At 36.3% G+C, this 26,432-nt stretch overlaps 3 protein-coding genes and 1 long non-coding RNA gene across 7 annotated transcripts in view; 1 reads left to right on the top strand and 3 right to left on the bottom strand.

Annotated features, from left to right (window-relative positions):
* LOC131982917 (septin-9-like) overlaps positions 1 to 26,432 on the top strand; it is a 171,708-nt gene that overhangs the window by 68,850 nt on the left and 76,426 nt on the right. The gene's annotated exons all lie outside the window — the stretch shown is intronic.
* LOC131982929 (uncharacterized) lies at positions 1,562 to 3,369 on the bottom strand. The gene has a single exon (XM_059347529.1). The coding sequence runs from the start codon at positions 3,216 to 3,218 to the stop codon at positions 2,367 to 2,369; it is 852 nt and encodes a 283-aa protein (XP_059203512.1). The 5' UTR covers positions 3,219 to 3,369; the 3' UTR covers positions 1,562 to 2,366.
* Positions 4,141 to 6,743, bottom strand: LOC131982947 (uncharacterized). Its single transcript, XR_009395441.1, has 2 exons — positions 6,690 to 6,743; positions 4,141 to 5,827 (listed from the first exon to the last, which is right to left on the bottom strand). It is a non-coding gene; the product is annotated as an uncharacterized LOC131982947 (long non-coding RNA).
* On the bottom strand, positions 19,643 to 23,409 carry LOC131982928 (uncharacterized). 2 transcript variants are annotated; one of them, XM_059347527.1, is made up of 3 exons: positions 23,130 to 23,409; positions 22,850 to 22,993; positions 19,643 to 21,015 (listed from the first exon to the last, which is right to left on the bottom strand). In XM_059347527.1, exon 3 carries the CDS (start codon positions 21,012 to 21,014, stop codon positions 20,121 to 20,123), a length of 894 nt encoding a protein of 297 aa, XP_059203510.1. In that variant the 5' UTR covers position 21,015; positions 22,850 to 22,993; positions 23,130 to 23,409; the 3' UTR covers positions 19,643 to 20,120. The 2 variants fall into 2 exon arrangements, with proteins under 2 accessions (XP_059203510.1, XP_059203509.1); XM_059347526.1 differs by lacking the exon at positions 22,850 to 22,993.

Here is a 26,432-nt window from a genome sequence, read left to right as displayed (position 1 = left end):
AACCTCTTGGTTCAAACACTAAAGTTCAAAGTTTTTATTTTATTTTGCACGATAATATGACAAAAAGGATAAAGAAATTACAACAAAAGGTAGCTGCAAGAAACCCAAAAGGGCTTCTACAGGCCTCTACCTATTTAAAAAACAAGTAACTATGAAATAGAGAAAGAAATATACACATAAAAATAAAGCAAAATTATAATAATATTAAAAGTAAAATAAAACAAAAGTGTGTCCTCAGCAATCAGAGCCACTAAACTGCTCTTGTATGTGTTCAGAAAGGAAAACTGTATCGAACTATTAAATTGATTATTATTATTATTATTAATATTTTTATTGAGTATTGATCCTCTGTATTTTAAAGAGAACTGACCGAGGCTAGTACGATAGTGAGGCGTGTTAAGTCTTGTCAGTTATCTAGTAGTGTACTTATGTAATTGTGAGTTGATATGGAAATATTCACTGAAAGGTTTAGGAATGGGATTTGGAATATACATATACTTAAAGATAAAAATACATATTTGGTATATATTGATCAGGAAAATTGTCATCATTGCGTGTGTGCGTGCGTGCGTGCGTGCGCGCACGTGTGTGTGTGTGTGAGAATTTATTTGGACCTATTGTCTCCTAAGTACATAGTTTCCCTCATAAACTTTTGACAGAACTTTAATCTGATTTTATTATCATGCTGTGCGTGAACAGTACTGATGTGCTGACAGGGGCGTTTTATCCTCATACGCATTGTTCTGCTTCTCTCCTGATGACGGCTCGCCTTGTTAGTGACCTGTCAATCAAAGGTAGCCACGCCCCAAATCATACGATTCTTTATCTTCTATTTTCTTCTAAATGGGGCCATTATTTTCACTATTAACATCAAATTGTCTTGAAGATTTTTTTACCAGTGATTGAGACCATAGTGTTGTCCTAAAAAAACATTTCTGAGGTAATAAATCAAGTGAGAAGTTTTCTCATTTTGCATTGAAATGAATGGACAGAAATGTTTTTGCAGCCACACTTAGCGCCCCCCGATGGAATTTTTTGTAGAATGCAGCTTAAGGCACTTCCTGGTTTGCCTCCCTGCTCAGACCAGGAGGTTGCCGCCTGGTGTCAACTTATCGACTACCTTTTTTCCCAACAAACAGCAGTGCCTGTTTGTCATTAACAGTTGGCTTTGGATTAGCCTTTGATTAGTATTTTCTTAAAGCTGAGTCTGCAACAGTTTTCAGTGATGACTCATTATCTTATGATCTGATGGATCTTGTGCTGGCCTGCTGAGCGCTATCCTAGTTCCACCACATTAAAACTGTATTTATCTCTTTCACACAAGCATAAAGGCCTTTTGATAGGCCTGCAGCAGACTTGGCTAGAAACAAGGACTTGTGAATGTCACAAGGGATGGGAATGGCCTTGCTGATAAATTGTTAATCTGAGTGTGGGTGTGTCTTGCATGAGACATGAATGCTGTTAAAAACAGATGGTCACCTGTCTAAATGATTTGGCCAAATTAATTTTTGCTCATATGGTTTCTTTGAACTGATAATAAAACCACTGACGAGGCTCTCAATGAAAAACTCCAGTTTAATAAACACACAAAACTGCAGAAATACAAAACCATGAATGAAAAACACTGAATTAAAGCTAATACATTATCAGAAAACACCTCATCATTCTGTTATCTGTCCTAAACCAAAGAGCCTTTTACTTATCCGTGTCATTTATCTATCAGTGCAATTTTACATTCACTTCATCTCATAACTATTACATTAGACATGCTGGAACATGACCTGAAGGATACCCGAAGATTTATGACCATGCCAGAACAGTGCATTAAAAGATTCAACAAAAAACATTTAGTTTAGTTACAATACAATTTAGAAAAATAGAGCTATAAAATTGGGACTGTAAAAAAGAGGAAAAATAATGCAATGATTCACAAATCCTTTGAGATATTAAATTGAATGAGACAACACAGAGACAAGACATCAAATTTTGGCATATATACATTAATTCTGAATTTGATTACATATGTCCCAACTTTTTACAATTGAACAATAATATAATGAATCAGCCTCCTACGATTTTGATTTTGTGCTCATCCATAATTAGATTTTTTTTTTTTAACAGTTATTTGCATGTCATACCAAGACTACAACACAATCTGAACGGAACACCATTTACTTAAAACACAATATACTACCAGCTAAATTAAACACATAAAGGTAAACAAAGCCTACAACAGAACAACCCTGGCCATCTTCCTGAGGTGGTGTTACTGTCTGATTATTCTTTTGGGAGTTTTGCTGACTTTATATTCCCAAATATCTTTTGAAAAACACCCCCACACCTTGATTTAGACTATATCATCTCCCTCATCTTCCCTTTTGTAATCTATTTGCCTCACTTAAAAGAATAAGAAAGCCCACCACAACTACCAAAACCAAAAGAATACAGCCAATTACCCGTACACATATACCCCAAAAATTGTTGCTGTTTTCCGGTCTGTAGTCGTATTCTGGTCTGTAGTAGCCTTGTGGTGTGTAGTGTTGATAAAATGATTGTCCCTCCTGGATCACAATAAACAGCAGCAGTCCAAGGCCAGCAAGGTTACCCCAAGTTCTTATGATGTTGGAAACATCAGCGTTGCTTCCAAGGTGGTTTCTGAGTTGGGTCAGTGATTGGTGGTTTTGTCTCACAGTAAACTCTCTGATCTGTCTCAGGAGGTAGGTAGTTATCTGGTAGGTGTGAGCTCGATCATATTCTGCCTGATCTTCAATATGCTGTGTGATATACACTTGGTCTATTATCTGATCCCTGACACGGAATATGATCCTGTCGCTGGTATTTCCCTTGTACTCTGTTCTGGGATAAACAACATAATTTGGAAGTTGCATGGACTTTTTTTGATAGAGGCTGCCAACAGTGAAGTACGTGTATCCATGTCCCCGAGGCAGTGGGTCCAACAGCCCCTCATGGTTGCCATAATGATGTGAGCCATAAGCTCTACTGTTTGGGTCAAAGTTAAGTCTTATGACATTGTGATTGTCAATGTCAACTTCTTTAGCAAACCAGTAGAGCAGCAAAACAATGTGCTTGGGCAGCGATTGGCCAAAGTTGATTCTCAGCAAATCATTGATTGAATGCAGCCTTTGTACTGCCGACACAGAAGTCAGAGCAAAGAAGAGAGCGACACAGCACCATGTGACTATTCCTGACATCTTCATTGTCCTGTAAAAAATATGAACATTTATAATTATAATTTATTTGAAAAAATGATAGAACAATTAAATCTGTCTTAAAAAAATAGTCAGTTTGCCAGTGTTAAGAAGGAATCCATAGTCGTCATTCTGTGCAAACGTGTTTGTACGTTTATCTGAAGTTGAATATGAGGCTATAGCGCCCTGAATAAATCACACCAAGCAAGTATCTTTGAAAGTTAAGGTCTATATAATCCAAAAATCCATTCTGTGTTGCAATAGACATTGCTTCCTTGTTTAGGTGTGGTCTAGGGATAGTAACACCAAGAGAAGAGTACACTCACAAAGAAAACTTGAGTTAAATGCTTCACAAAGCGTGTAGAATAGTGCAACAATAAATACTAGAAACAAAACTAGCATTAAGAAAAATAGAAGAGCTCACCTGAGTCAGTGTGCTGCAGCCAGGGATCTGATCTGTGTGTTTGTGTGAAAGCATGCACGTCTCCCTCTAGGTTACTGCTTCACTGGAAATTAAACTAGCAAAACAAACATTGCTGGTGGTAACAGAGGGTTGTATAAAAAGGTGGGGTCATCAGTCATGTGACTGTAAAAAGTTAGAGGAATGATTGTATAAAGGGAGTAGTCACTTCTGTCGTTAGTGACTTGAGGGCTTTTTTTTGTTTTGCTGGAAATGAAACTGGCATTGCTGTAAAAAAAGAGGGAAAAAAATGCAATGATTCACAAATCCTTTGAGACAGAAACAAGGACTTGTGAATGTCACAAGGGATGGGAATGGCCTTGCTGATAAATTGTTAATCTGAGTGTGGGTGTGTCTTGCATGAGACATGAATGCTGTTAAAAACAGATGGTCACCTGTCTAAATGATTTGGCCAAATTAATTTTTGCTCATACGGTTTCCTTGAACTTATAATAAAACCACTGACAAGGCTCTCAATGAAAAACTCCAGTTTAATAAACACACAAAACTGCAGAAATACAAAACCATGAATGAAAAACACTCCTGTATAAAAGCTAATACATTATCAGAAAACACCTCATCATTCTGTTATCTGTCCTAAACCAAAGAGCCTTTTACTTATCCGTGTCATTTATCTATCAGTGCAATTTTACATTCCCTTCATCTCATAACTATTACATTAGACATGCTGGAACATGACCTGAAGGATACCTGAAGATTTATGACCATGCCAGAACAGTGCATTAAAAGATGCAATAGTTTCAATACAATTTAGAAAAATAGAGCTATAAAACTCCTGATCCCAACCCAAATTTCCCAAAGATTTGGACTGTAAAAAGAGGAAAAATAATGCAATTATTCACAAATCCTTTGAGACTTACATTAAATTGAATGAGACAAGACGGAGACAAGAAATCTAATTTTGGCATATAAACATTAATTCTGAATTTGATTACATATGTCCCAACTTTTTACAAATGAACAATAATATAATGAATCAGCCTCCTACTATTTTGATTTTGTGCTCGTCCATAATTTGATTTTTTTTTATTTGTTATTTGCATGTCATACCAAGACTACAACACAATCTGAACTGAACACCATTTACATAAAACACAATATACTACCAGCTAAATTAAACATATATAGGTAAACAAAGCCTACAACAGAACAACCCTGGCCATCTTCCTGAGGTGGTGTTACTGTCTGATTATTCTTTTGGGAGTCTTGCTGACTTTATGGTCCCAAATATCTTTGAAAAACACCCCCACACCTTGATTTAGACGATATCATCTCCCTCATCTTCCCTTTTGTAATCTATTTGCCTCACTTAAAAGAATAAGAAAGCCCACCACAACTACCATAACCAAAAGAATAAAGCCAATTACCCGTACACATATACCCCAAAAATTGTTGCTGTTTTCTGGTCTGGAGTTGTATTCGGGTCTGTTGTAGCTTTGTGGTGTTTAGTGTGGATAAGATGATTGTCCCTCCTGGATCACAATAAACAGCAGCAGTCCAAGGCCAGCAAGGTTTCTCCAAGTTTTTATGATATTGGAAACATCAGCGTTGCTTCCATGGATGTTTCTGAGTCGGGTCAGTGATTGTTGGTTTTCTCCCACAGAAAACTCTCTGATCTGTCTCAGGAGGTTGGTAGTTATTTGGTAGGTGTAATCTGGATCATATACATTCTGACCTCCAGTATGCTGTGTGATATACACTTGGTCTATTATCTGATCCCTGACACGGATTATGATCCTGCCCGTTATTTCCCACATATTCCCTACTTGGGGGATTGACAACATAATGTGGAAGTTGCACGGACGATGCTTCTTGATTGAGACTGCCAACAGTGAAGTACGTGTATCCATGTCCCCGAGGCAGTGGATCCAACAGACCCTCATGGTTGCCATAATAATGTGAGCCATAAGCTCTACTGTTTGGGTCAAAGTTAAGTCTTATGACAGTGTAAGTGTCGATGTTGACTGTGTTGGCAAACCAGTAGAGCAGCACAAGAATGTGTTTGGGCACCGATTGGCCAAAGTTGATTCTCTTCAAATCATCGATTGAATCCAGCCTTTGTACTGCCGACACGGAAGTCAGAGCAAAGAACAGAACTACACAGCAAAGTGTGATTATTCCTGACATCTTCATCATCCTGTAAAGATATTTCAAAATATATATATTAATGCTTTTTTTTTTTTTTTTTAACTTTGTTTATGGAGTTTTTTCACAATAAAACACAGATATACAGGAACCCTCACAACAGAATCCCCACCCCAAAAAGTAAAAATAAATAAATATATAGATAGATAGATAAATAATAATAATAATAATAATAATGATCAATAGATGACTAAATCTAAGACAATATAAGTTAAGTATGTTGTAAAAGAGGACATATATAAACATAAAAAGGAGAGAATTTTACAGAAAACAAACAAAAAAAACAAACAAGAAAAAAACATTAGAAGTACAGTATACTGAATAGTATTTAAGCGGGTTGTCATCTTAGCACAATGAAATCTGTGGTTTCCTAATTAACTTGAGTCATGCAGCTCTGATTTCTCTTCCACATATATCAGAAAAGGTTGCCAAATCTTATTGAATTTGCCAGCTGAACCTCTAAGTGTGTGTTTTATTTTTTCATTAATGCTTTTTTCACGAATAGCTCATTGTAACACCTAAGTGATAGAACAATTAGATTTGTCTTTAAAAAATAGTCAGCTTGCCAGTGTTGAGAAGGAATCCACAGTCCTCATTCTGTGCAAAAATGTGTATGTTTATCTGAAGTTGAATATGAGTATATAACTATCTTTTAAAGTTATGGTCATGAAGTACAAAATTCCTTTCTGTGTTTTAATAGACAGCATTTCTTCGTTGTGTTGCAGTTACACAATAGTAACACAAAAAGGAGACTACAGTCACAAAGAAGACTCGAGTTAAATGCTTCACAAAGCCTGTAGAATAGTGCCACAACAAATAACAAAACTAGCATTAAGAAAAATAGAAGAGCTCACCTTAGTCAGTGTGCTGCAGCCAGGGATCTGATCTGTGTGTTGGTTTGAAAGCATGCACGCCTCTAGGTTACTGTTTCACTGGAAACGAAACTAGCAAAATAAGAGTTACTGCAGGATACAGGAGGTTGCGTAATACAGCTGCCGGGTTTAAACTTTCTTCTCTATTCAAAACAATAATAGAAGTGCTTACTTCCTTACTTCCTTTTAAACAATAAAATGCAAGAAAGCAAGAAGCAGATTATTTTTATTCAGCTTTTAGAGGAATATTCGCGTTAAGGTGTTTAGGTTACTGTTTTGCTGGAAATAAAACTGGCATTGTTGGTGGAAACAGGAGGTTGAATATTATATGTATGTAGTTCAGGGGTTCAAATCAAACTTTCTTTATTAAGAAAGTAAAGGTAGTGCCTCCTTTCTCCAATGTTTTGGGGTTGTTTGCATGTAGAGATAAATAAATCCAATTATTATTTACAGTCTTTAGATGATGATTTTAAATATATTTTCACTACTTAGGGCTTGTACCTGGAGAGTCGCCGGGTCGTATCCCGGTACTGACAGGTTAAGGACTGAAGTGCCCTTGAGCAAGGCACCTAACCCCCCTGCACAGCTCCCCGGTCGCAGTAATGTGCTGCCCACTGCTCCGTGCATGGTGTGTTCACTTGTGTGAAAAAAAAGGATGGGTTAAATGCAGAGGTTGAATTTCCCCATTGTGGGATTAATAAAGTAATTAATCTTAATCTACTTTATTTACAAGGGCGATCCTCAAAATATCATCTCTAGCTGGATTTAAATACTCATATATCTAATATTTTCCCATACATTAGGGCTGCTATTATAATCCTTCTCAGGGCTGTTGCACAACTTATTTTGCAAAGTAGTTCAAACTTTTTTAAAAATATTACCTTTTTAAGATATTTACAATTATTACACAGAATACCAGTTTAACAATTAGTATAATATAAGCAGTATAAACACACTAAACCACATTAAAACTGTATTAATAAAGGCCTTTTGATAGGCCTGCAGCAGACTTGGCTAGAAACAAGGACTTGTGAATGTCTCAAGGGATGGGAATGGCCTTGCTGATAAATTGTTAATCTGTGTGTGGGTGTGTCTTGCATGAGACATGAATGCTGTTAAAAACAGATGGTCACCTGTCTAAATGATTTGGCCAAATTAATTTTTTCCTCATACGGTTTCTTTGAACTGATAATAAAACCACTGACAAGGGTCTTAATGAAAAACTCCAGTTTAATAAACACACAAAACTGCAGAAATACAAAACCATGAATGAAAACACTCCTGTATAAAAGCTAATAGATTATCAGAAAACACCTCATCATTCTGTTATCTGTCCTAAACCAAAGAGCCTTTTACTTATCCGTGTCATTTATCTATCAGTGCAATTTTACATTCACTTCATCTCATAACTATTACATTAGACATGCTGGAACAAGACCTGAAGGATACCTGAAGATTTATGACCATGCCAGAACAGTGCATTAAAATATACAATAAAAACATTTAGCTTAGTTTCAATACAATTTAGAAAAATAGAGCTATAAAACTCCTGATCCCAACCCAAATTCCCCCAAAAAATAGGTTTGTAAAAAAGAGGAGAAATAATGCAATGACTTGCAAATCCATTGCGACTTACAGTAAAGATAATAACAAAATAATGAATCAACCTCCTGCGATTTCAAAAAAAAATTATATTGTACTCGTCCATAATTTGATTTTGATAACATTTTGATTAATTATTCACCCCGAGTAACTGCATATCATACCAAGACTACAACTCAATCTGAACTGAACACCATTTACATAAAACACAATATACTAAAATTAAACATGTAGAGGTAAAACAAAGCGTACAACAGAACAACCCTGGCCATCTTTAACGGGTACTGAGGTGTTGTACCTGCCTGATAATTTTATCCCCATTAACTTGCTGGCTTTATGGTCCCAAATATCTTTGAAAAGCACCCCCAAACCTTGATTTGGACAATATCATGGCTCTCCCTCATTGTTGTTATCTACTTTCCCAGACTTGCAATAATGAATAGGACTACAACAAATACAATAAATATGAAAAGAAGGCCCACAACTACAGCACTTTCATCCCAATCATTTGCCGATCTGTAGTTTTGTGGTGTGTAGTTGGTCTGTGGTCTGTAGTTGGTCTGTGGTCTGTAGTTGCTCTGTGGGTTGTAGTGGCTTTCTGGTCTGTGGGTGTATTCTGTTCTGTTGCTCTGTAGGGTAAAGGAGTATCTTTCCTGGATCACAATAAACAGCAGCAGTCCAAGGCCAGCAAGATTACCCCAAGTTATTCTGATGTTGGAAACATCAGCGTTGCTTCCATGGCGGTTTCTGAGTTGGAACAGTGATTGGTGGTTTTGTCCCACAGAAAACTGTCTGATCTGTCTCAGGAGGTTGGTAGTTATCTGGTAGGTGTGATCTGGATCATATACGTTCTGATCTTCAATATGCTGTGTGATATACACTTGGTCTATTATCTGACCCCTGACACGGATTATGATCCTGTCCCTGTTTCTTCCCACATATTCATCACTTGGGGGATTGACAACATAATGTGGAAGCTGCACGGACGATGTTTCTTGATTGAGACTGCCAACAGTGAAGTACTTGTATTCATTTCCCCAGGGCAGAGGGTCCAACAGACCCTCAAAGTTGCCATAATGATGTGAGCCATAAGCTCGATTGTTTGGGTCAAAGTTTAGTCTTATGACATTGTAGTTTTCAATGTCAACTTCGTTGGCAAACCAGTAGAGCAGTAAAAGAGTGTGCTTGGGCAGCGATTGGCCAAAGTTGATTTTCTTCAAATCATTGATTGAATCCAGCCTTTGTACTGCCGACACAGAAGTCAGAGCAAAGAACAGAACTACACAGCAACATGTGATTATTCCTGAGATCTTCATTGTCCTGTAAAAAAATTTAAAATAAATATTTGATAAATAAATGTGCTTTTGTGATTGAACAATTAAATCTGTCTTAAAACATAGCCAGTGTTAAGAAGGAATCCACAGTCCTCATTCTGTGCAAACTTATTTGTACGTTTATCTGAAGTTGAATATGAGGCTATAGCGCCCTGACTTAATCACACTAAGCAAGTATCTTTTAAAGTTAAGGTCTATATAATCCAAAAATCCCTTCTGTGTTTCAATAGACATTGTTTCCTTGTTTAGGTGTGGTCTAGGGATAGGAACACAAAGAGAAGAGTACACTCACAAAGAAAACTTGAGTTAAATGCTTCACTAATCGTGTAGAATAGTGCAACAAATACATAATAAATACTAAAAAACAAAATGAGCATCAAGGAAATAAAGAGCTCACCTGAGTCAGTCTGCTGCCGCCAGGTATCTGATGTGTGTGTGTTGGTGTGAGATAATGCGTGTCTCCCTCTAGGTTACTCTTTGCCCGGAAATAAAACTAGCAAAACAAGCTTTGCTGGTGGTACCAGGAGGTTGTATAATACAGCTGTTGGGATTAAACTTTCTTCCCTAATCAAAACATTAATAGTAGTGCTTACTTTCTTTTTTTTTTTTTAAACAAAATAAAGGGTGTGGGGATCAGTCATGTGCCTGTAGAAAAGCAGAAAGCAGATTAATTTTTATTATCAGCTTTAAGAGGAGCGATCGTGTTAAGGGAGGAGTCATTGCTGTCGTTAGTGACTTGAGTGTGGAGGCTCCTTTTACTTTTTTTTTTTTTTTTTTTAGGTTACTGTTTTGCTGGAAATGAAACTGGCATTGCTGGTGGTAACAGGAGGTTGAATATTATATGTATGTAGTTCAGTTGTTTAAATCAAACTTTCTTCTCTATTAAGAGAATAAAGGTAGTGCCTCCTTTCATGAATGTTTTGGGGTTGTTTACATGTAGAAATAAATAAATCCAATTATTATTTACAGTTTTTAGATGATGATTTTAGAAATGTTTCACTACTTTACTTACAAGGGTGACCCTCTAAATGTCATCTCAAGCTGGATTTAAGTACTAAAATGTGTGTGTGGGTGTGTGTGTGTGTATATATATATATATATATATAAGGCTGCTATTATAGTCTTATAATCTTTCTCAGAGCTGTTGCACAACTTATTTTGTAAAGTAGTTGCAAAACAAGTTGTAGAAGTAGTTTGCAAACTTTTTTTTTATATTCCCTTGTCAAGACATTTAAGATTATTACACAGAATATCAGTTTGTTGTTGTTTAAAACTAGTACCAACAGATATCAATAACATGCTAAATGGTATCCTTGCATCTGCCCTGATTCTCTCTTAAAAGCAGAACAGTTCAAATTGCCTTCATGATTTTGCACACCTTAACTCAAGATCCTCTATTTGTCATGAACTTGAAACAAAAACATCAGTTTGATTGGTAGATTACAGTTTAATAAACATTATTTTCAACATTACAGAACGAATACACAACCAAGAAATGCACTTTTTTTGTTTTTTAAAGCCAATACATGATCAGTCAGTTATCAGTCCTGAACAGACTATAGGGCAGGGCTCTTCAGACCATCTGCAGTGGCTCCCTGTGGCTGTGACAAAAAAATTAGGAAATGAAACAGTTATTTCTTTATAATTAAATTTATCATTGGTGTAGGCCCAACACAATTTGTATTATTCAATGTGTAGCTTTAAAAAAATGCCTTTAACCTTTTAGTCAAAAACTTTAAACTTAGCTAGCATGTTTCTCCTTGACATAGTTGTCATAATTAATGTACAGCACAGCCTTTAATCATTCATGGATTCATTTATTGCATATTGTAATAGAGACGTGTTCCTTTTGGTACTTCAGATTTGACATTGTGCATACTTATCTATATGCAATCCCAACTAGACTGATAAAGTTAACCTGTTTATATTATGTAACATATTTTAACCAGATTTTTGCATTGCCAATATATTTTAGCTTTGCACTTTGCACACACATTGTTTCTTACACTTTATCTTTGCAGTCCTTATATTTACAGTTTTCCCATTTTGTATTGGAACAGTTGCACAGTAACTTCCCACAGGATAAATACAGTTTTATCTTATCTTTATAAATAGAAGAACAAAAATTCCAAAAATAATCAAGAAAATGACTATTATAGCACAAATAGACATGCACTCCCAGTCGTTTTTCACAGGCTCCCAGGTGATGTAGCTGTCTGAGTTTCTGTTCCCAGTCGGGGCTTTTTTGTCCTCATCATCGTTGAAATTCACCACAAAGTCACTTGATTTGTTGTTTTGGTTGGAGAACCTTTCCTGGATCACAATAAACAGCAGCAGTCCAAGGCCAAGAAGGTCACCCCACATGTTTCTGATGTTGGAAACATCAGCGTTACTTCGATAGCGGTTTCTGAGATACAAAAGCTGCTGTTGGTTTTCTCCCACAGAAAACTCTCTGATCTGTCTCAAGAGGTTGGTAGTGATCCTGTAGGTACGAGCTGGATCATAACCTGATCCCCGATGTTCATTACTGTCATAATGCTGTGTGATGTACACTTGGTCTATCCTCTGCCGAGCTCTCCTCCCTCTGTTCTGATCACTGACATGAAATATGATCCTGTCCCTGTTTCCTTCCTCATACTCTGCTCTGGGATGTCCAACATAACGTGGCATGGACGTTTGTTGATGGAGATTACCGACATGGAAGTATGTGTATTCATTTTCCCGAGGCAGAGGCTCCAACAGCCTCTCAGAGTTTCTATAAAGTTCTGAGCCATAATCTCCTCTGTCTACATCAAAGGTCAGCCTTATGTCATCGTTGTTATCGTCAATGTCCACTATGTTGGCGAACCAGTAGAGCAGCAATAGACTGTGTTTGGGAACAGATAGGCCAAAGTCGATTGTCTTCAAGTCATCGATTGAATCCAGCTTTTCCTGTACCGCTGAGACAGAAGTCAGAGCAAAGAACAGAACCACACAGCACCTCATGACTCGTCCTGACATCTTCATCATCCTGTAAAGATATTTAAAGTTATTTCTCCCATTTTTAATTCATATTTTACATTCTCAATCCATACATGTATTTTAAATAATACATTAAATTAAATTATTTTTTTAGATCTGATGACCAGATTACATAACAGATGCATCAAATGATTATCATTTCATACATTTGATAAATGTATTTATTTATTATAAGGGATAGAGAGACCATTGGCAGGTGGCCATAATGAACACTGAAACAGGTTTTGGTCGTTGTCATCAAACCTCGCTGCACATACCGAGCAATAAGAGTTAGACTTAGTGTTGGTAAGGAGTCTAAGGAGTGGTAAAAATGTAGTCTTTTAATTCTTTTAAGTCTTTTATGTAGTCTTTTAATTCTGTAAAGCTTCAGCAGCCTGATTTAAACAAATAAATTGTGTAACTTCTCCTAAAGTTACAGTATGAAATTCCCAAACCTGGCGTTCAACAGACAGCATTTCCTCGTGGAGGTGCAGTCGAGGGATAATAATACCAAGAGGAGAGAATACTCTCACTGAAGACTTAAGTTAAATGCTTTATCAATCGTATGGAATAATGCTACGGTAAATATTAAAACAAAACTAGTGATTAGAAAAGAAGAGAGCTCACCTGAGTTAGTCTGTTGTCAGAGATCTGATCTCTGAGCTGATGTGTGACAGCAGGTGTTTCTCCCTTTAAGTGACTGTTTCCCTGTAAATGAACTGGCTTAACAAGCACTGCTAGTGGAAACCGGAAGATTAGTAATTACCTGATTACTAGACAATGACTATTTATTTTTACTTCACCGCTGCAGTCAGAACTCAATCTCAACCTTCGAACCCCTGGGACACCCCAAGTTTTGCTGTTTGCCTGTATTGGACAGTAGAATACCTCAAATTACAGATTAAGAATCAAGGCTGACCTGCAGCAAAACATCCCCAGCTCAGACTGCTAGGCCACCACGACTTATTTTGTGTTTTCATTTATTTTGTTAAAATTGATTTATCTAATATTTAACCATCTGTAAAGGGTGAGATTTTCACCCTTTTTAAGGAAAAATCATGGTGCAAAATGGTTAAAAAGACCATTTCTGTCAAACCACAAAATGACTAAAAAACTCAATTGAATTACCAAAAAAGACAAAAAAATTATTAAAAAAAGACTCAAAATGACCAAAAAAGACACAAAATTATTAAAAAAAGACACAAAATGGCCAAAAAATACAAAAAATTACTCGGACACAAAATGGCCAAAAAAGACACAGAATTTCCAAAAAAAGGACACAAAATTACAACTTATTTTGTGTTTTAACTTATTTAGTTAAAAATTGATTTATCTAATATTTGACAATCTGTAAACCGTGAGAGGAAAAATTATGGTGCAAAATGGTTTAAAAGACCTTTTCAGGTCAACAATTTCAGCAGGCTAAAAATTATATTGGGCCTTTTTAAGAATATTACACAGAATACCAGCTCAAAGCAGTAAAAACCAGACTCGGCAAATGCTCATTTGTTGTTCAAAACTAGTACCAAGAGATATCAATAATATGCTAAATGGTATCTTTGCATCTGCCCTGATTCTTGGTTAAAAGAATAGTTCATATAGCCTTTATGATTTTGCACATCCTATCTCTTGGCAAAAACGGCATCAGTTTGATTTGTAAATTACAGTTTAATAAACATAATTTTGAACACAACAGAAATTATACACAACCAAGAAATGCACTCCTTTTTTTTAAGCTAATACATTATTACTGATGTCTGTTACCAGTCCTAAATAGACAAGAGAGCCTTCCACCTATTTGTCTGTTTTATCTATCAGAATAACATACAATCTCAAACAGACAATCAGCAGTGTTGCATGAATAAAGCCTCGATCTTTATGACTATACCAAAGCAGTCCATTTTAATATAGTTTAAAAGCCACTTTGCTTACTCCCAATATTTAATACTACACAAGACTTTTTGTTTATTAAAAAACTGCCATTTAGCCAGTTGAACTGCAATTTAATTTTTTTTTTTTTTTATCTCCATCCGTGGTTGAAATGCAACTCCTCTTGGTGTAATAAAACAGGCATGCTATTTCTGATCTATTATTATTATAATTTTCCAGAAAGTCATATCCATCAAAGATTTTGGGTTTATTTACAGCAGATTCCTCGATGGTGCTCAAAGTCCATCTTAAATATCTTAAATATCTTAAATATCTTAAATATCTTAAATATCTTATTTTTCCGGCATTTTTCATGGTTTATTAGATATTGACGGCAAAGGGACCTCAGGCCAAATTCCAACCCGGGTCCACCCAACAAGGACTCAGCCTCAAGTAGTACACGCTCTACCAGTGTGAGCCACCAGGACCCCCAACATCACTCCATCTTAATTATGTGAAAACTTAAAAGAGAATACAGTACACAATTAGATTTGGCATATTAACGTAAAACAAAGCATAAAACACAACAATACAGCGGAGAAAACCCTGGCCTCAAGTCAGTGCATTTACATACACAGTTTAATTGAGCTAAGCTTAAAAATTGATATTGGCGTCCAATAGGACTTCTGTCCCTGTCCCAGTTTACATGCAACTGAGAAAATTGAATAACTGACGGGAACGTCAGCAGGTTAATACGGCCCCCTTTCTGTTGACCTCAGTTCGACACTTGGTGCCGTCGCTACTGATGGGCGAACGGCTAATGCTACCGGCTAATGCTACCGGCTAATGCGAACGTCTAATGCGACCGGCTAATGCTACCGGCTAATGCGAACGTCTAATGCGACTGGCTAATGCGACCGGCTAATGTGAACGGCTAATGCTACCGGCTAATGTGAATGGCTAATGCGACCGTCTAATGTGACCGGCCAATGCTACCGGCTAATGCGAACGGCTAATGCGAACGGCTTGGATGGAGCATGTGGAGCAGGCGTTGTCTTGTCATACATGCCAGCGAAAATCCTATTCCAATCACATTATCTGAATGTCCTAATCAGAGTTGGAGAACTCCAACTAGCATGTTTACATGCACTTCAGTTGTCCAGTTATAGTCAGATTAAGGCAATAATTATTTTTTTTCAAGTGTCATGTAAACGTACGGAATGTTGCAATTTCCTGATTATTTGTTCCCAATCAACGAATCCTTTGTGGTCCTCATTGTCCTTGAGAAGCACTTCAATCACACCTTGGTTAGACTCCACCTATCTGTTCCTCTCCCTCATTTATTGTCTATGTTCCCAAGAAAATAGCTCTTAAAAATAGGAGTAGGATAACGAAAAATAGAATCAATATAATGTCGTTCTGATTGCTCCTGCTGTTTTTTTTATAAGAGAAGTTTTGGACAGATGAGTATCTGTGCTGGATCACAATAAACAGCAGCAGTCCAAGGCCAGCAAGGTCACCCCATGTGTTTCTAATGTGGGAAACATCAGCGTTACTTCCATGGCGGTTTCTGAGTTGGGTCAGTGATTGGTTGTTTTGTCCCGTGGAAAACTCTCTGATGTCCCTCAGGAGGTTGGTAGGGATCCTGTAGGTATGAGCTGGATCATAAGGTGTTCCCTGATGTTCAGGAATCCTGTAATGCTGTGTGATGTACACTTGGTCTATCCTCTGCAAAGATCCCCGTCCTGTATTGTGCACCCTGACACGGACTATGATCCTGTCCCTGTTACTCCCCACATAGTCCCTACTTGGGGGACGGACAACATAAGATGGAAGTGGCACGGTCGTTTCTTGATGGAGGTTACCGATAGTGTAGTAGCGGTATCCCCGAGGCGGTCGCTCCAACAGCCCTTCAAAGTTGCCATAATGGTGTGAGCCATAATCTCCATTGTTTGGGTCAAAATCCAGCGTTATGTCATCGTTATAATCGATGTTGACTGTGTTGGCAAACCAGTAGAGCAGCACAAGACTGTGCCCAGGAACAGATATGCCAAAGTTGATATCCCTCAAATCACTGATTGAATTGAGCTTTTTCTGTACAGCCGACACAGAAGTCAGGGCAAAGAACAGAGCGACACAGCACCTCATGACTCTTCCTGACATCTTCATCCTGTGAAAAAGTTATTTCTCCTTTTATTCATGCATACTGTACAGTCTCAGTCCATACATGTATTTTTAACGAGAGCTTCATCTAATGATTAGTTTCGAAAGGCATCTGTTTTGATTTAGATCAGGGGTCTCAAACTCAAATTACCTGGGCGCCGCTGGAGGCAGTATCAAAATGACCAAAAAAAGACACAAAATTGAAAAAAAAAGAGACAGAAAACCCCCCGGAAATTACTTAAAAAAGACACAAAATGATCAAAAAAGACACAAAATTACTAAAAAACACACACACAAAATGACAGAAAAAACAGATTACTTAAAAAAGACACAAAATTTCCAAAAAACACTAAATTACTTTAAATGGACACAATGACAAAAAACGACACAAAATTACCCAAAGAAATACACAAAATACCAAAAAAAGACACAAAATTATTAGAAAAAGACACAAATTACCAAAAAAAGACACAAAATTACATTACATAACATTTCCACTTCTTCCGGTAACAACAACACAGCAGATAATGAACGCTCCGGTAGCAGCTGCCTTTCTTTTTGTTAACGTCGTCATAAAAAAAAAGTGAAAAATGACCAAAAAAAAGACACAAAATGACCAAAAAAAGACACAAAATGATCGAAAAAGACACAAAATGACCAAAAAAAGACACAAAATGATCGAAAAAGACACAAAATGACCAAAAAAAAGACACAAAATGATACAAAATGACCGAAAAAATTCACAAAATTACTAAAAGACACAAAATTATTAAAAAAAAGACACAAAATTACCAAAAAAAGTAATTAAAGGGACCTTCCACACGCAACACGGTAAAGTGCCATTCATATAAAACTCACTTTAAACTTTCATATCAAGGTGGGGGCTACAAAATATCACGAGGACCGCAATTGGCCCGCGGGCTGCGAATTTTGAGACCCATGATTTAGATGAATAGCTCTTACTAACACATAACAGATAGCATGACTAATTACATGTGTCTTAAAATAGTCAGGCATCCGTACTAAACATTGAAACAGGTTATACTTGTCGTCATTGTTCCTCCTATTAATCAAATCAAAGTGAGTGTCTTACAGTCTTGTTAGTACAAATATCCCTTTTTATGTTTTAACCTCCTGAGACCCAAGCTTTTGTTTGGCATGTGTTAGTTTCTCCTAGATATTTTGGATCAGTAGGATCTGATCAGTACAAAAACTAAGCATTGTCTTTGAACAGGAAGTAGTTTTTGGAAGAAAAAAAAAGAAAGGGTTAATTGTATAACACAATTAATTTGCCAGTGTATAAAACTGTTTATTTCCTGACATTTACACCCTCTTACTTAAAGAACGATAGTAAAAGTCTATTCGTTCTCAAATGAGTACTTCCTGATTAGCAGTGTCGTAGCTTGTTGCTATTGCTAAAAATAGTCAAACTTGCACAGAATATCAAACTATAAAACATTATAAAGCACAAATAAACAAGTTTTAACCATAAAATCTGATCAGCTTTTGTACCTGGTCCACTTTGTTTTGGTGGTAAAGCTGCTGATTGACTTTACCAAGATGCTGCCATCTGATTTGTACACTGATTGGTGCTTTTTCTAGAGTGTGAAATACTAAGGACAACAGGTCATAGTTAAGCAGAATTAAGTATTAAGGTCCAGAAAACCTAAAATAAAATGTCCACATATGAGGACGCAGGGTCACAGGAGGTTAAGACACCGTGGTTCCTTGTTGAGTTGCAGTGGAGGGATGGTAACAAAAAGAGGAGAAATCACTCACAAATAAGACTGAAGTTCTTCACCAATCATGTGGAATAGTGCTACGGTAAATACTAAAAACTTGCATTTAGAAAATAAGAGTGCTCACCTGCATTAGTTTACTTCCGTTATCAGATCTCTGTGTTTGTGTGACTGCACGCACAACTTCTACTTTGCTAGCCAAATGAGTGTTGCTGACAGGAACAGGAAATTGCAAACAGCAGCTGATTGTATCAAGCTTCCTGCTGCGCCTGTCACGTTTACCAGCCATGTGTCTTTTATGCAAAAAGGTGATGAGTCTGTGTATCATTTTAAAAAACTTTTAAAAACCCACTTGTAGAGACTGGCATTTGTGCAATGATTTCTAACATCTTACACATATTTTAATTTTGTATCCTATTATTTTAGCTTGTTCACTGTTTTTGATGATGTTCTGTTATTTTTGTTTTAACTGTTGTATTGCCTCCGTGATAATGTATTTTGTAAAGCACCTTGTAACCCTGGTTTTGAAAGGTGCTATAGAAATATAGTAATAATAATAATAATAATAATATTAACCAGTATTTACCAAACAATCTCTAATCACAGTACAAACATGCTTGGCTACTTTTGTCCGTGCAAATTTTCATTGTAATGTTGCAACTTGCAGTGAATATCTTCTTTAATAGTAATGTGTCGTATCCCAGTAATTATCTACATCATCAATTTAGATCATCATATTTGAGGGATAAATATTGTAAGGCAGGGGTCTCAAACTAACTCTCAAACTTAAAAAAGACACAGAATTACCAAAAATAGACACAAAATTACCAGAAAAAGACACTAAATTACTATAAAAAACCCGCAAAATGACAGTATTACCAAAAGAGAGACAAAATTACATAAAAAAGACACAAAATGACCAAAAAAGACACATTATTACCAAAAAAGACACAAAATTATTAAAGACACAAAACTACTAAAAATAACCCACAAAATGACAGAAAAACACTAAATTACTTAAAAAAGACACAAAATTAATACCAAAAAAATGCACAAAATTAATACCAAAAAAGACACAAAATGACCAAAAAAAGTAATTAAAGGGACCTTCCACACACAACACGGTAAAGTGCCATTCATATAAAACTCACATTAAACTTTCATATCAAGGTGGGGGCCACAAAATATCGTCATGAGGGCCTCAATTGGCCCGCGGGCCGCAAGTTTGAGACCCATGTTGTAAGGTATATTCATGTCAGATTTCTGATTCTGATTTTAATGCATTTAATGGCCTAAGAAATGTGGTCAATTTGAACCTGTGATGTGGTGATTTTAGATTGGTTGGTCACCATGTTTCTCCTAGCCATAGTTGTCATAATTAATGTACAGCACAGCCTTTAATCATTCATGGATTCATTTATTGCATATTGTAATAGAGACGTGTTCCTTTTGGTACTTCAGATTTGACATTGTGCATACATATCTATATGCAATCCCAACCAGACTGATAAAGTTAACCTGTTTATATTATGTAACATATTTTAACCAGATTTTTGCATTGCCAATATATTTTTAGCTTTGCACTTTGCACACACATTGTTTCTTACACTTTATCTTTGCAGTCCTTATATTTACAGTTTTCCCATTTTGTATTGGAACAGTTGCACAGTAACTTCCCACAGGATAAATACAGTTTTATTTTTTTCTTATAAATAGAAAAAACAAAGTACACAAATAAACAATACAATGAAAAGTATGAAAGCACAAATAGACATGCACCCCCAGTCGTTGTTCACGGGCTCTGAGGTGTTGTAGCTGCCTGAGTTTCTGTTCCCAGTCGGGGCTTTTTTGTCCTCATCATCGTTGAAATTCACCACAAAATCACTTTGTTTGTTGTTTTGGTTGGAGGAGTGAATCACAATAGACAACAGCAGTCCAAGGCCAGCAAGATTAACCCACGTGTTTCTGATCTGGGAAACATCAGCGTTACTTCGATAGTAGTTTCTAAGATACAAAAGCTGCTGTTGGTTTTCTCCCAAAGAAAACTCTCTGATCTGTCTCAAGAGGTTAGTAGTGATCCTGTAGGTACGAGCTGGATCATAACCTGTTCCCCGATGTTCATAAGTGGCATAATGCTGTGTGATGTACACTTGGTCTATCCTCTGCCAAGATCTCCTTCCTCTGTTCTGCTCCCTGACACGAAATATGATCCTGTCCCTGTTTCCTTCCTCATACTCTGCTCTGGGATGTCCAACATAAGGTGGAAGTGGCATGGACGTTTGTTGATGGAGATTACCAATAGTGAAGTAGGTGTATTCATTTTCCCGAGGCAGCGGCTCCAACAGCCCCTCAGAGTTGCCATAGTGATGCGAGCCGTAATCTCCTCCGTCTGCGTCAAAGGTCAGCGTGATGACGTTGTTATCGTTGATGTCAACTTCGTTGGCGAACCAGTAGAGCAGCAATAGACTGTGTTTGGGCACAGATTGGCCAAACTTTATTTTCTTCAAATCATTGATTGAATCCAGCTTTTTCTGTACCGCTGAGACAGAAGTTAAGGCAAAGAACAGAACCACACAGCACCTCATGACTCGTCCTGACATCCTGTAAAGAAATTTAAAAGGTTATTTCACCATTTATTCATTCATACTATACATTCTAAATGCATGCATGCATTTGTAACTTGAGATGCAGCTAATGATTATTTTCTTGATTTTGTAATATCTGTTTTTTTTGTAATCTCTGTTTTCATCTATCCATAAAAGCAAGGTGTGTGTGTTGTGTGTGTGTGCGCTTGTACTTCCTACATAGTGAGGACCGGAACATGTTTTTAACAAACAGTAAGGACATTTTTGCAAAGTGAGGACATTTCGGCCGGTTCTCACTTCTTTAAAGGCTTTTTTGAGATTTCAGACTCTGTTTTAAGGGTTAAAGGTTACATGATAATGATAACTAACTTAAACTTTATTGTGTGGTTACAAAACTAACTAAAATTATAGTGAAAATGTCCTTCATTTTCATCTTTGTCAACTTTTTTCATACATATTGAAGATGGATCAGACAAAGAAAATAAAGGCAAAATTTACTGTGACCTCTTTTAATCTCCCACCCAACAAATACCCCATTACAAAAAACTAAAACTAATAAAAAGTAAACTAAAACTAGCAAACTCACTCTAAAAAACTCATTAAATCTAAATGAATTTGTAAAAAAAAATTCACAACAAAATTAAAACTAAAACTAATAAAAAATCCAATACTATTATAACCTTGCAAGGGAATTCACTATTACAATGAGGGTCCTCACAAAGATAGAAGTACAAGAGTGTGGACGCCTGTGCACACGCTCGTCACACGCGTGTATGCCTATAACAGTATATCAGGACTGGACCATTGCTCAGGCGCCAAGCTGAAGAAGAGGCTGCGCGCATTTACGCACGAGGTCCACTGGATCATCAGGACCAGACAGTTATTCACTATCTATGTTCTGCAGCAGATCTACACAGATCAGCTTTTACACATAGCAGACGCGTAGCCAGTAATGGGCCTAGGCGGCACTGGCCCGCCCATTTTACTCACTGGCCCACCCAGCCAAGTCTGATAAAAACATATTTTGTTACAAAAAATATAAACATGTATGTAAGAAAGGAAATAAATGTATAATTGTATTTGTTACCCGGCCCGTGTGTTATGAGCCTCTCCACACCCTGGAACTCTGCGTTGTGTTGTTTATGATGATGTCATGCTTTATTTCTCACAACGGCTGGCAGCTCAACCTTAAACAGTACAAGTAAACACTGGTGCTAGACGGTGTGTGTGTGTGTGTGTCTCTCTAGGGCATATCTCACTGTTTGTTATTCAGACTGACCTCAGATTTAGTATGTGGCTTGCGCATGGCACGAAGGTGTGCATCCTCGATTTTGACGATTTTTGAATTCATTTTTCAAAATATCATTATTTACGTTAGTTATCAATCAATCTACACATTCCACAACACACCTAATAACCCTTACTCACATTATTCACATCCATGAATTTGTTTGTGCTGCATGTAAACGTATTCCCTCCTATATCTGTGTCTGTATGTATGTCTAACCATGTTGAATGATTAAGTTTGTTTTTCTTAAAATAACTATTTCTGTGTCTCTTTATATCTCCATGTATTACCCAATATACACTTTGTATATTAACACTACGCAAGAGTATTAAACCTCATTGTACATCCCACTTTCACACACAACCTCATTTGGCCAGAATTGAAAAATCGACTTAATCTCCCACTATACATACTTCCTACGGGCTCTGCACTAGTTTTATTAATAAGGCATTACCTTGCAGATAGGTCGACAGTAAAACATCTCTCCTACAACAATTATCAGATGGCAGCTATGAACATTAAAACAGGTTTTACTTGTTGTTGCTATTCCTCCTGCTCATACCGAGCGGTAAGAGTAAAGCACAATCCTCTGCAGACTTCAGCAGCTATGTGAGTTAATCACATCAAGGAAGTCGATCTCAAAGTAACGGTGGTACGAAACTTCCCTTCTGTGTTTTTTATAGACAGCGTTTCCTTGTTGAGTTGTCTATGAGGCATAGTAACACAAAGAGGATAGTACACTCACAAAGAAGACTTGAGTTAAATGCCTCACAAATCGTGTAGAATAGTGCAACAGTAAATACTAAAAATAAAACTAGCAATCAGGAAATAGAAGAGCTCACCTGAGTCAGTGTGCTGCCGCCAGGGATCTGATGTGTGTGTTGGTGTGAAAGCATGCACGTCTCCCTCTAGGTTACTGTTTCACTGGAAACGAAACTAGCAAAATAAGAGTTACTGCAGGATACAGGAGGTTGCGTAATACAGCTGCTGGGATTAAACTTTCTTCTCTATTCAAAACAATAATAGAAGTGCTTACTTCCTTTAACCCATAAGAACCCAGAACCAGTAATCCTTAAAGGAACATTATGGGGGATAAACCACATAGATCACATTTATGATATTTAAAAAAAAAATTCTACCCATAAATGTCAAAGATCTGTGATGTGATATATACGTTACATTGGGCGTTTATTGTATATATGTTTATGATATTTCTTATTAAAAAAAGCTTACAGAAACACAAATTTGCCTTTTTAAAAAAAAAAATCTCCACAACATTTGTCAAAATTGTGACATTAATAGGGCTCTTTAACAGCAAATTATTTGTCAGATTTGTTTTTAAGTAACAAAATAAGAATAAATCAATAATAAATAAAAACAAATAACCATTTGCCTTTTTGTTTGCATCTCCATAACATATATTAAAATTGTGACTTTAATTTGTTAATTTCCCTATTAGCGGATTCAAATTGTTAAATGGGTTTAAACTTGGCCATAACAAAAAATATGTTTTTTGAAATTAAATTTTAAAAAACCTTTTACATTTCTGTTTCCAGTCACACACATATTTGGGGGGTCAGTCATATAATGAGGCAGTAGTCACTGCCGTCTGCAGTGACCTGAGTGCGGAGGTTCCTTTTTCCTTTTTTTTTTTTTTTTTAGGTTACTGTTTTGCTGGAAATGAAACTGGCATTGCTGGTGGTAACAGGAGGTTGAATATTATATGTATCTAATTCAGTGGTTTAAATCAAACTTTCTTCCCTATTAAGAGAATAAAGGTAGTGCCTTCTTTCAATAATGTTTTGGGGTTGTTTGCATGTAGAAATGTATAAAGCCAATTAATATTTACAGTTTTTAGATGATTATTTTAGAAATGTTTCACTACTTTACTTACAAGGGCGATCCTCAAAATGTCATAAGCAGTGTAAACCATGCTGGGCAAATGCTAATTTTGTTTAAAACCAGTACCCACAGATATCAATAATATGCTAAATGGTATCCTTGCATCTGCCCTGATTCTCTGTTAGAAGAAGAATAGTTAAAATTGCCTTTATGATTTTGCACATCCTAACTCAAGCTCCTCTATTTATTATTTAATTACAGTTTAATAAACATGATTTTCAGCACTACAGAAATAATACACAACCAAGAAAGGCACTCCTTTTTTAAAGCTAATACATTATCAGTGATGTCTGTTATCAGCCCTGAACAGATTATAGGACCTTTCACATATTTGTGCCATGTGCCTGCAGAAAAGCAAAAAGCTGATTATTTTCTTTCAGAGGAATGATTGTGTTATTGTGTGAGTCATCTAGGGATTTTTTGAGCAGGTTTAGGAACTGAAAGCTGCCTGTGCAGGGGAAGTCTGTGAGAGCGTTCATAGCTTGTTGTCTGCTGCTGTTAGTGATTTGATCTCTGTGTTTATTGGTGTAGGCGTGTCTCCTTTTAGGTTACTGTTGTAAAGCTGTAAACGAAACTGGCAAAACAAGGAGTGTAATTCTGTCAGTCATCTTGCAATGTTATGAGCAGGTTGAATCAAAAGTCAGTATTCAATTTTCACAGATCAATTTCAAACCTCAGTATAAACATGGGTAACACTTTACAATAACCATCATTTATAAATGGTAAACAGATAGTTTATTAAGGTAAATACGTAATTTATTAATGTTTAACTAACGACATAATTTAGAAAATGGCAAATCGATGGTATATTAATGTAAGTTTATAGTAACTTTACCATTAACAAACAATTAAATTATAATTAATAGTTTATTAATAGTTTTAGTTGCACTTATTTTAACATTTTTAACACCATATTAAGTATGTTAATGTTTTTTTTTAAATTGGTTAAAATATATATTGTATTATATATTTATATCACTTTGTAAATGGTTAATAATTGGTCTATAAACCATCTATAAACATCACTTAGTTGGTTATTGTAAAGTGTTACCTATACATGTTTTATACTTTCCCTGGTGCATATCAGTGTCACAAGCCTTGATCACCAAATCTGAAGGATCATCGCCTTTAAATGGGAGTGAAATATTGGCAGGTACATTATTGAGAGAGACAAATATATTTTTTTTACTTGATTAGTTGAAATTGATTTATGCAATATTTTCCCACCTATAAGGAGTGATTGTTCCTTTTTTTTTAAAGTATTAATACAAATGCTGGTGCAAAATTATTAGACGTTTTAAGAAACCCTTTTTGAAGACATTTATAAAATACCAGTTCAGCAATTGGCAAAATATAAGTAGTAAAAAGCAATGTTGGACTAATACTAATTAGTTCTCTAAAAATGACACCACCCCATATGAATAGCATGCTAAATTAGATCTGTGCCTCTTTTGTGAGTTGTTATTTTGCACATCTAATTTGTGCTCGTCCAGTTTCCTTGAAATTAAAATAAAAATGCTGACATCAGAATGACTAATAAATTACTGTTTAATAAACAGACACTTTTTTCAACACTGCAGAAAATGCAGAACAATTGCCTTAATAAGACACAATTCTGGTTTTTAAAGGCAATATATCATCAGTGAAGATTTTCCTTAACAGACCTGAGAGCCTTTCACTTATCTGTTATATTTATCCATCATTACAATCAATACTGTCTTCATCTCTGACAGACACGGGATGAATCATCAGTGAGACATTATCGTTAAATTAAACATACTGGAGCATGACATAGTTGTATGAATGGTGCTTGGAGCATTATGACCATGCCAGAGAAGTGCTTTGTCATATATAATAAAGCAATAAAACTAGCTTGTTGACATCCCACAATCAGCCCAAGTTGAAACACCACCATGTTGGCAGGAAAACTGGAGTATTGCTAGGCTAATGAATGCTAGCAGCAAGTATAGTCACCTGCTGTATTTGTATGAACATGGTGGATAGCTGTTATGCGCTGGGATGCTAGAACAATCAGAGACAAGTAAAAGGGAAAGCCATCAGTACTTGTGAAATACTTTTTGAATTTCATTTCTATCTGCTACAGAGGCTAAAAAATCTATTATTTAGTAGCCGTTGGCACTTCTGTTGAATTTCCAGAAAAACTTCAGGTTTTAGGTTTTACAGGCATGTTTTCTAGGCGTTTTAGGCCTTAATGGGTTAAAGGGATCAGTAATGTTTATGTT

Source organism: Centropristis striata, chromosome 13 (assembly GCF_030273125.1).
Source record: "Centropristis striata isolate RG_2023a ecotype Rhode Island chromosome 13, C.striata_1.0, whole genome shotgun sequence".
Classification (NCBI taxonomy): Eukaryota; Metazoa; Chordata; class Actinopteri; order Perciformes; family Serranidae; genus Centropristis; species Centropristis striata.
Note: the sequence above shows the minus strand (reverse complement) of the source record. Positions and strands in the feature narration are given on the sequence as shown.

Excerpts from the sequence above, each read along its gene's own strand:
- LOC131982928 (XM_059347527.1), bottom strand. The coding sequence starts at position 21,014 with ATGTCAGGACGAGTCATGAGGTGCTGTGTGGTTCTGTTCTTTGCCTTA.
- LOC131982929 (XM_059347529.1), bottom strand. The coding sequence starts at position 3,218 with ATGAAGATGTCAGGAATAGTCACATGGTGCTGTGTCGCTCTCTTCTTT.